The 14,896-nt window shown below is 35.4% G+C and overlaps 2 protein-coding genes across 5 annotated transcripts; one reads left to right on the top strand and one right to left on the bottom strand.

Moving 5' to 3' along the window:
* Nucleotides 1-527: 527 nt before the first annotated feature.
* On the top strand, nt 528-6,776 carry KAN (Homeodomain-like superfamily protein). Of its 4 annotated transcripts, none has more exons than XM_059595818.2 (6): nt 528-1,847; nt 1,989-2,065; nt 2,501-2,546; nt 2,842-3,025; nt 5,771-5,864; nt 6,234-6,776. In XM_059595818.2, the coding sequence occupies exons 1-6, from the start codon at nt 1,115-1,117 to the stop codon at nt 6,345-6,347; spliced, it is 1,248 nt and encodes a 415-aa protein (XP_059451801.1). In that variant the 5' UTR covers nt 528-1,114; the 3' UTR covers nt 6,348-6,776. The 4 variants fall into 4 exon arrangements, with proteins under 4 accessions (XP_059451801.1, XP_059451803.1, XP_059451800.1 ...); XM_059595820.2 differs by having other exon boundaries at nt 529-1,847; nt 2,860-3,025; XM_059595817.2 differs by having other exon boundaries at nt 530-1,847; nt 5,768-5,864.
* Nucleotides 6,777-10,471: 3,695 nt separating this feature from the next.
* On the bottom strand, nt 10,472-14,311 carry LOC132183395 (voltage-dependent L-type calcium channel subunit). The gene is made up of 3 exons (XM_059596823.2): nt 13,683-14,311; nt 11,636-11,873; nt 10,472-10,916 (listed from the first exon to the last, which is right to left on the bottom strand). Exons 1-3 carry the CDS (start codon nt 14,145-14,147, stop codon nt 10,762-10,764), a joined length of 858 nt encoding a protein of 285 aa, XP_059452806.1. The 5' UTR covers nt 14,148-14,311; the 3' UTR covers nt 10,472-10,761.
* Between the last annotated feature and the right edge of the window lie 585 nt (nt 14,312-14,896).

Consider the following 14,896-nt stretch of genomic DNA (forward strand, 5'->3'; position numbering starts at 1 on the left):
GGATCCCATATTATATAAATTAAAAGAATTGACTTCGATTTAGCCTAGGGTTTTGTAAACCCTGACACAGAGAGAGGTGTAGTCAACGAGACGGTGGAAGACATAATAAAACCCACCATGCCAAACGAGGTCGGTCGTTGTTCAATGCTGAAAGATTAGTGGAGGGAATATTTGGGAGGATGGATGAAAGGGGAATTAGAATTTACTAAGGCAATAATAATAATAATGATAATGTAGGATTAGGGTTTAGGATGCGTACAAAACATGAAAGCAAACAAAAAACCCTTTGTGGGTCTCTCTCTCTCTCTCTCTCACTTAGGTCAATGGGGGTCTTTCCATATATATATATATATATATATATACGAATTCAATATCTTCTCCAAGATTTTGTAAAGAAATTTTTAAAAATAAAAAATAAAAAATGTCATGCGCGTTTACCCTCTCCCTTGCCTCTTTTGCCTGCTCATTTGTTTAGGGAAATGAGACCCCATCAATATATATTTTCAGAAGAAAAAATAATATTATGAAAGAGAGTGAGAGAGAGAGAGAGAGCGAGGAGAGTGGGGGAAAAGGAATCACACATGAGGGTGTCTTTCTCTCTCTAACGTTTTTTATCCCGTCGTCTCCGGGGAAGGGAAATCCAAAGTGATCATATTTTTTTGGTGCATTTTGTGGGTTTTGACCAGAGAGAGAGAGAGAGAGAGAGAGCTTTCGCTCTTCTTCTTCTTCTTCTTCTTCTACTTCAAGTGTCATTTTCTGGATTTCTTTTATTATGTCTTCCTCCTTTTCTTAACAACACAATCTCTCTCTTTATCTTTCCAGCTTTCTCTTGAGCATGTCTGTTTGTTTTAGAAGCTAGCTAGCTAGATATAGAGCAGATTTTTTTTCTTTCTTTTTTCTTCCTTTGCTTGAGTTCTACTACCCCTTTTATCTTAAAAGCATACCAAGCTGTTAATCTTTGATATTTTTGGCAGAAACATATCTTGAAGATCGAAGAGCAGCATAGCAAAATTAGAGACCCACATGTTGAACAGATACTTTTTCTTTAGTAATTTCTTTAATATAAAGTTGAATTAAGCGAAGAAAAAGCTTGTATTTGGTAAAGAGAGTGTTAATGAAGATGCCCTTGGAAGGGATTTTCATTGAACCCTCTTCAACCCCACATCCTGATCTTTCCCTCAACATTAGTCCTCCCAACACTTGTTCTTCTTCAATTTGCAATAGCACTAATGACACCCAAGCTCACACTGAGCTCTCTCTTGGGAGGAATTGCAGAGGTAGTACTACTGGAGCTGATCATCAACAACCGCCACAAAATCCCTCCTATCATCATCACCACCACTCCAACAATCACTTGAATCACATAAATCATGGGGTTTCGCTACTGGATGTGTCATCAGACGGTTTGAGGCCAATCAAGGGGATTCCGGTGTATCACAGCCGTTCATTTCCCTTCCTGCCCATGGACCACCAACACCACAACACAAGAGAGAAAGATCCCAAGATGTGCTTCTACCAAATTCCTTCTTATCATCCCTCTTTGTCTTCCTCTTCTGTCTCTCATTCTCCTTCTCCATTCTATGGAGCTGCCTTGGATCCCATCTCATCAATCATGTCTACAACAAGGGATGCCTTCAAATCCAGCCAATTGCACCATCATCATCAACATCTCCACCACAATCAGTACGGGATTGGAGCTTCAGAGGCTTCTCATGGGATGATGAGATCATCAAGATTTTTGCCCAAGCTCCCAACAAAGCGGAGCATGAGAGCACCAAGGATGCGCTGGACTAGCACTCTTCATTCTCGATTCGTTCATGCTGTTGAGCTTCTTGGTGGCCACGAAAGTAAATATATTTTAATTTCATTTTTTTTTTCTTTTCTTTTCTGTTTGTATAAGGATTTTGTTTTTCTGTTTTTTATTTTGTTTTTATTTTTTTTTAATTTTAGATTTTTTATTCTGATATTTTTCTGGGGATGAGTTTCAGGAGCTACACCAAAGTCGGTTCTTGAGCTCATGGATGTCAAGGATCTCACATTAGCTCATGTCAAGAGCCATTTACAGGTAAATATCAGATTCTCTCCCTCTCTCTGATCTATCTCACCGGCACAGTAGCCGATGAAAGCAAGTGAAAGAGTCAATGATGAATGAATGAGTGAGTGAATTAAAGTCTAGGGAGCTTTGTTGGAGTATATAGCTTCTTCTGAGACAGGACAGACAGCTTCCGCTTTCTCAGAGAGAGAGAGAGAGAGAAAAGTAGAATGACGACAGAGCAAAAGTAGTCATCATTTCTCAATAACACACATCATTACAACCTTAACGAACATCTCCTTCGTGGTTAAAGACGAAACGGAGAAGCCCACAGATACCCCAGAGAGAGAGAGAGAGAGAGAGAGATATCTGATTTTTTATTTTTTATTTTGTTTCACATTATTCATTGTTGAGCGATGTTTAATTTATATATCTAAATATCTAAGAAGTGTTGGAAATGGTTTGCAGATGTATCGGACTGTTAAGACAACTGACAAGCCTGCAGCTTCCTCAGGTAATTCGTATTGCTTAGCCTTGAGCTCGGCCTTTTAGTTTTAGCAGCCTTATCTTTTTACGTTCTTCTTTTCCCATTGTTTTTACTGCACCCATTTGGTAAATTCTCTCTTTCTCATTTCCATTCCCCTCTTATCTAATCCTATCAATATCATACTTCAACATACATGCACAAACTTGCCCCGTGATCAATACCACATGCATACATAACATTGATGCACCCATGCGTGCTACCTATCATACATCCACATTTATATATGCTTGCATGACTTAAGCATTCACATGAAAAAAAAAAGTCTTGGTTTTCCTTGAAGGCCAATCAGATGGATCTGGGGAGGACGACATCTTCCCTTTGGGGAGCGCTACAACTGACCGTGGCCTTCGTCCATTTACCGATCAACGAGGACCGTCTGATCAGCCCCTTCCACAAGATCATATGGACTATCCTTCCTCCACTCTCTGGAGTAACTCTTCCAGCAGGTACCTTCACCTCTCTCTCTTTCTCTCTCTCTCTCTCTCATACACACGCATATATATTATACAGCATTCCTTTTGCTTTTGCATGGTACCTTAGCTTAGAAACGAAAACCCACGTCCACCATTTTTGAAGAATAAAAGGGTTCTTGCGGCAGCTTTTGCTTTATTTCTGTTTGTTTGTTTTTCTCTTTCTCTCTCAACCCTTTTTCATCTTTAATTTGTCTCGGAAGATTTTTATTTAAGCTGAGATATGAGATTTGTAGCTTTGATAGGTATCAAAAAAAAAGTTACAGACACAATCAATTAGGTTAACACTTTTTTATTTATTTAGAACGACATAAAGATACTGTTATTATTCGTTTAATTAATTATATATGACTCTTGTCTATTAAAAATAATCTGGTTCTTATTCTGCCCACGAGGATATTGCATATATGACCAAAAAGACCACTCTACTGACTCTCAGTGCTTTTTTCTTTTCAAGGTTCACATCAACGTACTATGTATATATATATAAAAAAGATATAATCCTGTTCGAGGTACCAGCTTCCATTTAAATGTTCTTCACCTTTTTTTTCATTAGATTTATTTCCTCTTTTCCCTTAATTTGTTTTGTTTGAGTATAAAACCTAGGAGCCCAACCAGCTAGCTAGTTAGTGGAACCTGTCGGCCAGGAAATATATATAATGGCTGCCATAGAAGAGTGATAGGATGAAGCTTAGTACTCCTTGGGAAGTTTAGTTTAAATTTCTTTTTTCATGCATCTATAACCGCTAATTAATTCAAAATTGGATGCTTCTTTGCACTTCATTGTGTCTCTGATTCCATCGGGGGAATGATAAGGAACATATATATATAAGGAATGATAAGGTATAAGGTATAGCATGTCAAAAATATATATGCTATAACAAGTTCTTTTCTTTTCTTTATTTTCCTTTCTGGATAACTAAGATGTAAGCATTTACAAATCAATCTTTCCAAATTTTCTATAATTTATCACAACTTGTAAGAGATGGTTATAGTCTACTTCATATGGACATTATCTAGAAACTTACAAATTAATGGATCTTCCTGTCATTATAAGTACTGCTTCTTTAATGCCTTTTGGATTAATTGCTAGTGCGCTATTGGCCGGCATGAGAAATGATTGGTATTAATATCTTGCCCATATTTTTCCTATATCATCTTATAAATCAACCATTATATTAGTAGGCTTATGTACACCCCACATAAGTTAATGGTGGACCTTACAAATTTAATGGTTGATCTATTAAATTTGTAGGAGAATATAGAGGAAGTATGAGCAAAATATTGTACATCAGTAATTTCTCTTTTTTAAAATCTAAATATGTGTGGGGATTTCCTTCTACTATTTTGTAACTCTTTTACTTCAGATCTCATTTCCAATATTACCTCTTTTTGTGAAAGGTTTGATAGATTTGTAGCCCTAGTGAAATTCATATACTTTTGGATACCTGAAACAGTATGAGGATTCATTATCATATTAAACGGTATAATTGCTGCTAATGATCATTATGCTAATTCAACTTTTGTTATAAATTAGTTGAGGGTTATAATTAGTTAAGAGAATGGTTTTGTTTTGCTAATCCTCAACCTTCTGATCAGAAGTTGTTTTGCTACGCATATTGATATGTGATTGTTTAGAAGAAGAACATAAGCATCTAGTAATTAGTCATAACTAGAACTTAGGGCTTGAAAAATGAAATGGCTTTATGGACATTAATTCATAGAAATAATTTAAGTACATGGCCAGAGCTACTAATTGGATCTTTGTTTAGTTAACCAAATCAAACGCAGATGAAGTTTTGCTTTATTAAATATAACATTATCATGCATAGAATATTTAGTTATATCCAAGTTGATATGAACATATATCTACCTGCTTTGAGATGCCATTTCCTTCCTACATATTTTTCCAATCTATGTCTTGAGTCTTTCTACTGCCAAAAACAAATCCTAGGTAGTTCATGTAAATTTAACATAAGATAATGGGATTGCTGATAAGAAATTTAAAGAAATGGATTAAAGAAGAAGAGAATCGAATTCTCTCTCTAGCAGGGTTCATAGAATATTATGTTTTTGGAGATTTAATTTAGAGAAAAATAGTACTAATTAATTTTGATAAAACAAACAAAATACTAAAAGATTACAAACAATGAGTGTTATTACACTAGCTAGCTACTATTCTATATAAATATTAGGGAAAATTACACTTTATACCTTATTAAAGTTTGGGACGATTTTTAATTCGACCTTCAAAATTTTAATTTTTGCAATATATCTTTTCAAATTTTTAAATTTTTACAATTCAACTATTCCGCTAGTGAAAGACTAAGAGTACTGAATATGGTAATTAATTGCTCTTGACAAATATGTAGATAGATAGCAGATCTATATGCTGCAAATTGAACTCTAGCTAGGATAGGGGAATGGGACTAGTACTTCATGTCAGGTGAGAGAAGACGAGTAAAAAAGGATCAAATGTGCTTCTTTCTATGCATGTGAGCTGAACAACATAAAAATAAATAAATAAAAAAGAAGAATTGAATGTGTTTCTTTCTATTAATTGAAATTTATTTAAAGATCTATTTATTCATAAATTAGGGGAAATTTGCTAGGTCTAACTCTTGACTGTTACCATGCAATATATGTATGTATGCACAAATAATCTATCATCAGAATAGTTTCGGGCTAACTGATAAATTCCCGATTGAATTTCGGTAGTAGAGAGGCATGGCCACAAGCTAACTCCAATGACATGGAGGGACCCAGACCAGCATCCTTCGAGCCACAACAAAGACCAAGAGGCCACAATTTGCAGGTACTAAATGTTTATTTATGAATAATATTTATTTTTTTCATGGAGTCCCATCATATAACATGCATCAACCATGCTGCTCAAAATATATATATATCATGTGACATCCATATTCATAAAACTTGTGTCAGCACATTCATCCAACAATGCTGATGTACGTACATAGCACTCTCAATTAATCTTTGGATTAACCCATGTTAAAAAAAAAAAAAAAAAAAAGATCGATCCAAATATTAGTTGAGAGTGTCACGTTAACATTTTTCTTCCCGAAAACCTATTTAATAGAAATGCGTGCATTCATTCACTATATATATATATATATACACACATACTTGGTAGTAATCAAATTTCCCAAAAAAAAAAAAATTACAGGAATGTGATTCAACTCAAGTGAAGAGCTACTTAGGATCGACTAATTTGGAGTGCAAGAAGCCAAGCTTGGAGTTCACATTAGGAAGACCAGACTGGCATAGCAAAAGAACGTGACTAATTTCACTGTCTCTCTCTCTCTCTCTCTCCCCTCTTTTTCTTTGTTTTTGAGTTTGCATTTCTTGAGCGAGCAAGCTAGTTCATTAATTATTATCTTCATGATTGAGAAGTGATCGATAGATACATAGAAGGGTGTTTTGTGAGCGAGCGAGGAAGAGGAAAACCTTAGACATTAATGCAAGTTGATGATGATGATGATGATCAATCTTTCAGTAATTATGTGTGCATGCGTGGATCGATGCTAATTAAGCATGTAGTTCATGTTTCAATGCAAGCGTGTAACCAAGTTCATGCTTGTCGATCTACTGTGGTAATCTGTAATACTAATTAATTTCTCTTCTTGTTAGCTTAATTAATTACTTGTAATTCCATCACATTCATGTAAAGCCAATATTGATAATGAAACCAGGAATCCTTCCGACTTAATTTTATAGAAACGCATCAGGCAAGCATACATGTCCTTTGTTTTTTTTCTTTTCTTTTCTTTTTTCTTTTTGACTGAATATGGACATGTGTTTCTTTTTTTAATAGGAAAACATGTGTTTCAGTGTTTCTCATATGTTCAATGAACATGTGTTACTTTTAGAGACCGAGTAGTTTGTAATAAATTTCTACCTAAATACTTGGTGACTTTAACCTCTTAAAAACTGAATTTTAACTTGTGAATATACGGCCATGGCAGTTCAATCCCTTATATATACCCTAAGGGTACCAACAAATTTTCCATGAAAGAAACTTGCATTACAAAGCTCCTTCACCAATGCCCTAGCTCTCCAATATTGAGCATTTATATATGGATTTCTCAAAAAGTTTTATTGCATTTGAAGGATCCATAGCAGCAATTGAATTAGAATTCGTTTGGATGGAGATAGGGTCAGTTCGATAGATTTTGAGGTTTAAAGGTGATAAATTTAAGTGTGAGACATTTTTTTTTAATATTTAAATATTGATTAATAATATTTTATTTTAAATTCTATATTATATTTTTTATTTAAAGATCATCCTTCTCACTTTTTCGGATGCAAAAATACTAATTAATTTTTACAGCTAATCTACTTAATTATAGTTTTTTATAATATGATAAAATAATAATTATTTATTTTAAAATAATAATTAAAATTAATAGATTTAAACGCTTAAGAGCATGGCCCCGGTTGGGGTTTCGGATGACAACGTACTAAAAGAAGGAAGGTGGTTGTGGTAGTGGTGCTAGTGGCGTTGGCTACTATGGTGGGCGGGATTGAGCATAGAGGAGGATAAAACGAATATGAGTGATGAGGGAGCAAATTCAATGCAGCTGGACTAAAATGCTTTACATTATTTAATGTTAGAAGTCCTCTTTACGTTTCTCATGTGTCATTCCAAAACTAATATGGTTTTAAAATTATTATTGAATTTGTGATAGGTCACTATTAGATTTTAATTAAATGATGATTTTAAAAGCCACGTCAGTTTTGGAGGGACACAAGAGAAACATGTGAATGACTTCTGACGTTACTCATTCAACTATATGTGAATCGCTTCCTGTTTATAATTAATTCTCTCAAATTGGAGAAATTTGCAGAGAAACCCAAAAAACTTTCCTTATTTTTTATTTTATTCTTGAGGGATTATTTATCATTATGAAGCACACTTATCATTATGAAGCACACTTATTTCTCTATAACTTAGCAAACTCAAATGCACTAGTGACAAAAACCAAGAGATTTTTTTATGAAGTTGATGACAAGTATGGGAATCTGAATGGTTTATTCTTAGGGGCAAAGGTTTGAGGCAAGGGGACCCTTTATCTCCTTAAAACATTATCATGATTAATGTTCAATGCTTAGGTCCAAAGCAAAGGAAATAAAGATCTCGACAATTCTTCCAATCAACAAACAATCCCAAAACATTGGAACATTATCTTAATCAACTTAAGAACTTTAGTCAACTAATCTTAATGTTTTTTGTTAGAGTACTGTTACTGTCACCTAGCTAACAGCTAGGCTCTTCCACCTTCACGCTCTGAAATTGAACCAAAAGATAAAGTGGAGCACCCATCTCCATCTCACTACTATTCATTTTTTAGGATAAATTACATGTTTTCTATACAATAGCATATCATTGAAAAATTATTAATAGAAGATTAGGAGATGAATAATTGTTTAATTACGTATATCGAAAATTAATGATATATTCAAAACTATCAGCAATGACGAAATCATACAACAATTTCAAAATATGAAAATTTGTCAGGAACAATTGAATAAATTAACGCTTAAAGTGAAAAAAAAAAAAAAAAAAAGGTTATAAATTACATTTATATATTTTAAACGATAATTAATTAAATTTTGTTGAATTGTTTATTAGTTCTTTAGTAAATTCTTTAATATTTTCCGTCATTTTTTTTTCAACTTTTATCTTTTAATCTTGCCCCATTTTTAAACCAAAATCTAGGCTCATTGCTTTTTGCCATTTTTGTTCTTCTTTTCCAGAAAGTGGTCAAACTCTTAGAGCCTTCTGATGGAAGGACAGTGGACTTGAGCTCCAAAAAGCAAAAGTGGCTCGGGAACATGTGTGCCTTCCTATAAAAGGAGGTCTAAGCATCAGAAGTACGGAATAATAATGGAATAATAAGGCAGCCACATTGAAGCACCTCAAACAAGTGTGGTCTTGTTAGGTCCATTTCCACCTGATCAAAAAATAAGAGTTTTTGAGAGTTCAAAGCTCCTATAGAGTAGAGACTTTTCTTGGGCTTAAGCGTTCAAAGCTCTAAAATTATTTTTTTCCTAGTATTTTAGAATCCACTTCACTTTGGACTATCATATGCTATGGCTACTCTGGCTAAAATTGGGCCAATAATAAATTAAACTGGTTATGCGAGTTGTGTCGAGCCACTAAACCACCCCAGCACTGAGTGATTGGGGTGTCACTGATGACACCAACGGACAAATCCTTCGATGGAGACAAGGCAGACGTTGGCTTCAACTAAACTGGCTTCAACTAAATCATTGCATTGCTCAGTGTTATGTGTGCAATAAGATTTAAGAATGGGCTCTATAATTTTTCTAAAACTCATCTATTTTGAGCCAGGGCATCGAGGTGGTCTTGGGCTTCCCAGCCGGAGAGGGCTTGGGCATGGTGGTGGTGGTGTAAGTTTGAGGAACGGGATTCTCTCTAGTTCAAATGAACCGGAGAAGATCCTAATTCGTAGGTTTAAAGAGAGAAAAATGGCTTAATAATCTAAGTGACCGACGTAAATATATTTTAACCTTTATATCTATTTTAAGAAAGGTCTCTAAAATCTAATAAAAGATGAAACTTTATATCTATTTTTGAGAAAGCTGTCTAAAGTCTAATTAAAGAAACCCACTCAACATGTACTTCCGTCACTGAAAATGACTCGAGCTTTTATTTTATTTTATTTTGCTTGCAGACGAGCAGGCCCTTTGAGCATGGACTACCAACTTTCACTAGTGTTCCATCCAAGCTTTAAGGGCATATACAGGTAACGTAGTATACTTTTGGTTCAAATATGTCTTTGGCTGCACGATCCTTTATTTGCCAAAAGCAGCAACCAAACAAAGAAACCCACTAATCATGATAGAACCCAACTTGGACAAGACCCTAACACACAAAAAAACTAGCATTTTCTGGTCGGATAAAATTGTAACACTCAATCCGACATTGAAAATATGAATTGTCCATATTAGGTGAGTAGATTATAAAACATTCATTAGTGAGCGCTAAATTTCAGAGTCCATATTGGGCGAGTAAATTATAAAACATCTGAACTCATAGCATAGATGTGACTAACACTTTCTCTATGTTGTTATCAAAGAAACCTAGACATCATGGATTTAAAGGGAGAAGATTGTAATACCAGTCTCACATGGAGAAAATAAATAGCCCACATAGACCAACAGACTGCAAGCTCTAATCTGACTGGATTAGCCAATAGACCACCAAGTTTGAGGAAAATACATTCAAATCCTAATGAACAGGGGATTTCTTGTTAGGGGAAAAGTGAGATTTTAATTAAATAGAGATCTAATATGAGAAACCACTATCTTGTCTTGGTACGACCCAAACGAGAGAGAGAGAGAGAGAGAGAGAGAGAGAGAGAATCAATACACATTAAATACGAGAAACCACTGTTTTTTTTTTTTTGAAGTAACCACCGTTTAGTCTTCATATGGACAAGCAGACTGCAAACTATGAAGAATTATACAATACAAAAACCAAAAACAGATATGAAGCGCAATATCTTGGCTAGTAGGATCAGATATGATCTATATTTCAAACCACACGCAACAATATCTAGCAGCAACATAATCACAGCAGCCATGTCTCAAGAGGACTGTGCAAGCATAACCATGTACAATACGTGTAAGAGTTTCTACATACATGGACTTCTATTTGCTGCAACTTTTTAATCCGAAACCTTCTCTACTACTCGAATGTGGCGAACATGTCTACCAGAAGAGTAAGCTGAGAGTGCTGAACCAGTCACAGTCAGAGAGTGCTTAGCAAATTCCAAGCTTTTCTTTGTTGCCAACCACAAAGTCCAGAAGAATGCAATCCAACCTGGTTTAGATAAAATTTTGGATCGATGAGTTAAGAGAAAGGGAGCACTATCAAAAGCAAATCCAGTATGAAATTCAAGCTTCACATAATAAAGAAAAGTAATATAAAGTCCATGGTTTGATGGGATGGGACAGCAAAGTCCAGTTGCATAGAGCATCGATTTCGCTAGAAGGTCCAGTCAATGAAACATTTGCTGGTTTCTTGCTTGCACAAACTCAGAAAGCAACGAAAAAGTATATCCTGATACAAAGTATTTACATAATTATTTGCCCAGAATAACTGATTATCATAGGCCGGTACGTGCCCTGATGGCACCAAATCATTTGACAAGAAAATGGCCCCCCACCCGGGAGGCCCGTACACATTGTCAGTCCTCTTCATAGAACAAATCGAAAGATCCCCTAAAGGCTTCAGCATCAATTTATGGGTGATGTCCAATCATTTTTTATTATATCTATCATCTCTGTGAACATGATTGTTTATAGACATGGTACTGATTGGGAAGTTTAATGAGTTCCTACTTTTTAAAAAAGAAATTTCAAACTAAACTACCATTACAAGATCAGCAATCACTTCAGACTAACACTGAAATGCAAAAGTGGGAAATTATAAGTGAGGTTCAAGAATTCATAAACCATTAACCATGTGGGACTTGATAATGAGAAGTAAATAAGTATAATTTGGGCCAAAAACGAATAGTAAGAGAGAATCAGCTCTACCTGTAGCTATCAGTGCAGCTATGATTGCTGAAATTGTAGCACTTGAAATAACAAACGCAGCTACTGACAATGCTCCAATGTATATAAACGTTACACACGTGAAGAAAAGAGCCAAGAAGCCACCTGCTGCCGCCAAAGACACCAGAAGAGATATGACAATGGCATTGAAGGTTGCAGCCACAAAGAAAAGCATAAAGACAAGCAACCCTGTCAACGCTAGAAAAGCGATTGTTCCAACCTGCAGTAGATTTGGAAAGTAAATCAAGAGAAATTCAGAAGAGCTCTAAAAACATTAGAATATGTGTGTGGAGGACATGCAAGTTCATGTTCCTATTCATAATCTAAACTTTTTTGAGAAGAAATAAGGAATATTTATTTGTACGATGCCATAGGTAGCAAGAAAATCAAGTCATAGCTTAGACATTGTTAAAACATTAATTACATTATTAAAATCACTTAAACTTTTGAGACAACTTGTAATTTGTCATAACATTAGAGTAAAGGTCATGAGTTCAAACATGACTCTACGATTTACCCCTCATTTCGTTTAAATATTTCACGTGTTGGGCCTCACTAATTACATGAAGAGTCCACACGTGAAGCGGAGTGTTAGAATATTAATTAAATTACTAAATTCATCATTTTCTATCAACTTAAATTTTTGGAATAACTGGTAATTTATAAGAAACGAATCATGAACATTCAATCCTCAAACTTTGACAACAATTCAACTATATAGAGCATTTTCATTTGTCTTTTATACTCAGCCATATAGAAACCTTTTGCCATTCAGCCATAACCTCCAAAATATATTTTCAATCATAACGTCCTTCCTCACCTGCATAACTCCTGTACTAGGTTACCAAATTGCTAGTCCACATGCCTCCATAATTATATTTTCATTGAAGCTATCCTCTCTCACCATCTTAACTCATGCAGTCAAGTAAAATAACAGCCAGAGGACACAGTCCCAATGCCAGATCAAAATATCCTTACAGGTGTATCAACTGGAGAAATATCAACATAAGAAGATCTAGAAGATGGTAGGTCTCATCTTTTGAGTTCAAAATAAAAATGCAAGTATTCTAGTTACAATCATCACTAAGAGAGAATAAACCACTTGAGAGCAAAATGCATGAGCACCTGCAAAACCATGAGTGGCAAAAAGATAGACGATACTGTTAATTTTTTTAGTGGATGTCCAAATATCAAGTCAGCAAAGAAGTGTCCGGAATGAATTCAAAAAAAAAAAAAAAAAAAAAAACTAGATAACAGATAAAACTATTATACAGCCATCATTAACAAAGGACGGAAAATTTTGATCAAAAGTTCCAACTGTTACCCGGATGTTCAAACACCAAGACAAAACAAGGGATTCCTAATTTCTAAATCATGCTGGAAAACTGGAAGCCAAAAGAAAAACAATTAAAAAACAAAGTAAATGATCACAAGTTGCGACAGTTCTGAAAAAGTTAAAACTTCGAGTAGCTATATGATCTCATAATATCGTGGGATGTGGAAGGATCGAGAAAGAAGGAAACTAATAAATCCAGTTGGGGATCCAAGGAAGAAAGGCGTTCAAAAAGCTTAGAATTTTCACAATAAGATCCATTAGCGGATACTATTAATTTGACTGAACCCTTCTCTAATTTTCACTGTGGTTGCTACACTACTATGAATTAAAGATGAAACATTTTGAGCCAATAATTGGATCACTGAAACTTGCATTAAACGAAAATTCATGTTCAATAAACAAAATCAAAATCCAAACAGAAATTCCATCAACACCATATTTCTAAATGCATGACACACTTACTTACACCAAAAAATAAAAAGGAAAGAAAACAGGCAAGTAACGATTTCAATTATATCCCAATTCAAAGATTGGATCAAATAACCAAAACCCACAACAAATTTAAACCTTAGAAAAAGAAAAAGGAAAACAAGTGTCAAAAATTGATCTACACATTGTCACCATTAACAGAACATGAGGTCCAAGTAGTAGAAGCACAAGGTACAAGTAAGATACTAAGACAGAGAGACTCACGGAAATGACGAGGAGGGCACGCAGAGGACTGCCCCTCCGAGTCCAGAAAAGAACCTTCCGCCCCGTGTTTCCAGAAGCTTCGCGAAGGAGAGGAGCGTTCTTGGCCACAGAGGTCTTGATCCGGTGCAGCAGACGCCCTCGCTGCTCCCCATCAGGAAAGAAAATCTCGGAAATCAGACGACGGCAAACGCCGCACAAGCTTTCCTCCTCCTCTTCCTTTCGCCCCCGGTGGATCCCCCTGTCCCTACTATCACCGTTCAGCCTCTCAGTCTCGTCGCCCTCCGTCACATCCACGAAGACCCCGCCACCACCGTTGGGCTTCTCCATCCCGTACGTTTCCGCCATTTGTGGGTGCGTACAGTTTGACCGACAGTACTGAGTGTTTCTTGAACTTGAGGGAGGAGAGTGAGGAATGGGGCCGTTGAAGTTGAAGGCTTTTTTGCCTTCTGATCGCTGGGATTTCATCCAATTTTAATTAGTTGGAAGACTTAATTGAAGAGAAGGGGCGCCATGATTGTGATACGTGGGCGTACGGCGTTGTGTGGATTGATCTTGGCCGCGTCAGTGTGAGTGCCCCGTCCCGTCACCGCCCGTCACGTGGAGCTATCGAGTTCTCCGTCAACAACCAAATCGAATGGAAATAAGACTCAAGAATTTATTTGTCACAACATCAATTTTCTGATTTTTTTTTGTTAAAATTAAAAATTTACGCCCTTATTTGTCACATGGGCGAGCAATTTTTGGACAATTTTCTTATAATTAGCAAAAATAGGAGACCACGTCTTATGAAGTGGAGGTCACTAGTTCGAATCTCTCTCCCTTTTTTTGTGTGGACATGTTAAAAAAAAAAAAAAAAGTAAATTAATCAAAAGTTTAATGATTTCGAATATAATGATATAATAAAAATAAGTATGTACTTTCTCTTCTTATTTAACTCCAAAGAAAAGTAAGCGATTTTAAACAAATAGATTCTTAAGATATTAATACACTTTAGTTACCCATTGACACTAATTTACGGAAGTGTATTAAAATAATAAACTTTACTTTTCTTTTAAGTACTCCCTAACGCTTCAATTGCTTACCGAAAAATACTATACACAATTTTACTCTCATTCTCACTCTAATATTATATGGTATTAAATATCATTGTCAGATCCTAATGTAAAGCGAGCAAAAGGCTTGACAAGTCGTGATATTCCATATTTTATGGATTT

The sequence above is a fragment of the Corylus avellana genome, chromosome 5, assembly GCF_965113065.1.
Source record: "Corylus avellana chromosome 5, dhCorAvel1.hap1.2, whole genome shotgun sequence".
Lineage (NCBI taxonomy): Eukaryota > Viridiplantae > Streptophyta > Magnoliopsida > Fagales > Betulaceae > Corylus > Corylus avellana.

What these genes read in the sequence shown, in the direction of transcription:
- KAN (XM_059595817.2), top strand. Translation starts at nt 1,115, where the DNA reads ATGAAGATGCCCTTGGAAGGGATTTTCATTGAACCCTCTTCAACCCCA. An exon ending in ATGTCAAGAGCCATTTACAG is followed by an intron (nt 2,066 to 2,500) that starts GTAAATATCAGA and finishes AATGGTTTGCAG; the next exon opens with ATGTATCGGACTGTTAAGAC. An exon ending in CAAGCCTGCAGCTTCCTCAG is followed by an intron (nt 2,547 to 2,841) that starts GTAATTCGTATT and finishes GAAAAAAAAAAG; the next exon opens with TCTTGGTTTTCCTTGAAGGC.
- LOC132183395 (XM_059596823.2), bottom strand. Translation starts at nt 14,147, where the DNA reads ATGAAATCCCAGCGATCAGAAGGCAAAAAAGCCTTCAACTTCAACGGC. An exon ending in GTGCCCTCCTCGTCATTTCC is followed by an intron (nt 11,874 to 13,682) that starts GTGAGTCTCTCT and finishes AATCTACTGCAG; the next exon opens with GTTGGAACAATCGCTTTTCT. An exon ending in AGCTGCACTGATAGCTACAG is followed by an intron (nt 10,917 to 11,635) that starts GTAGAGCTGATT and finishes TATCTAAACCAG; the next exon opens with GTTGGATTGCATTCTTCTGG.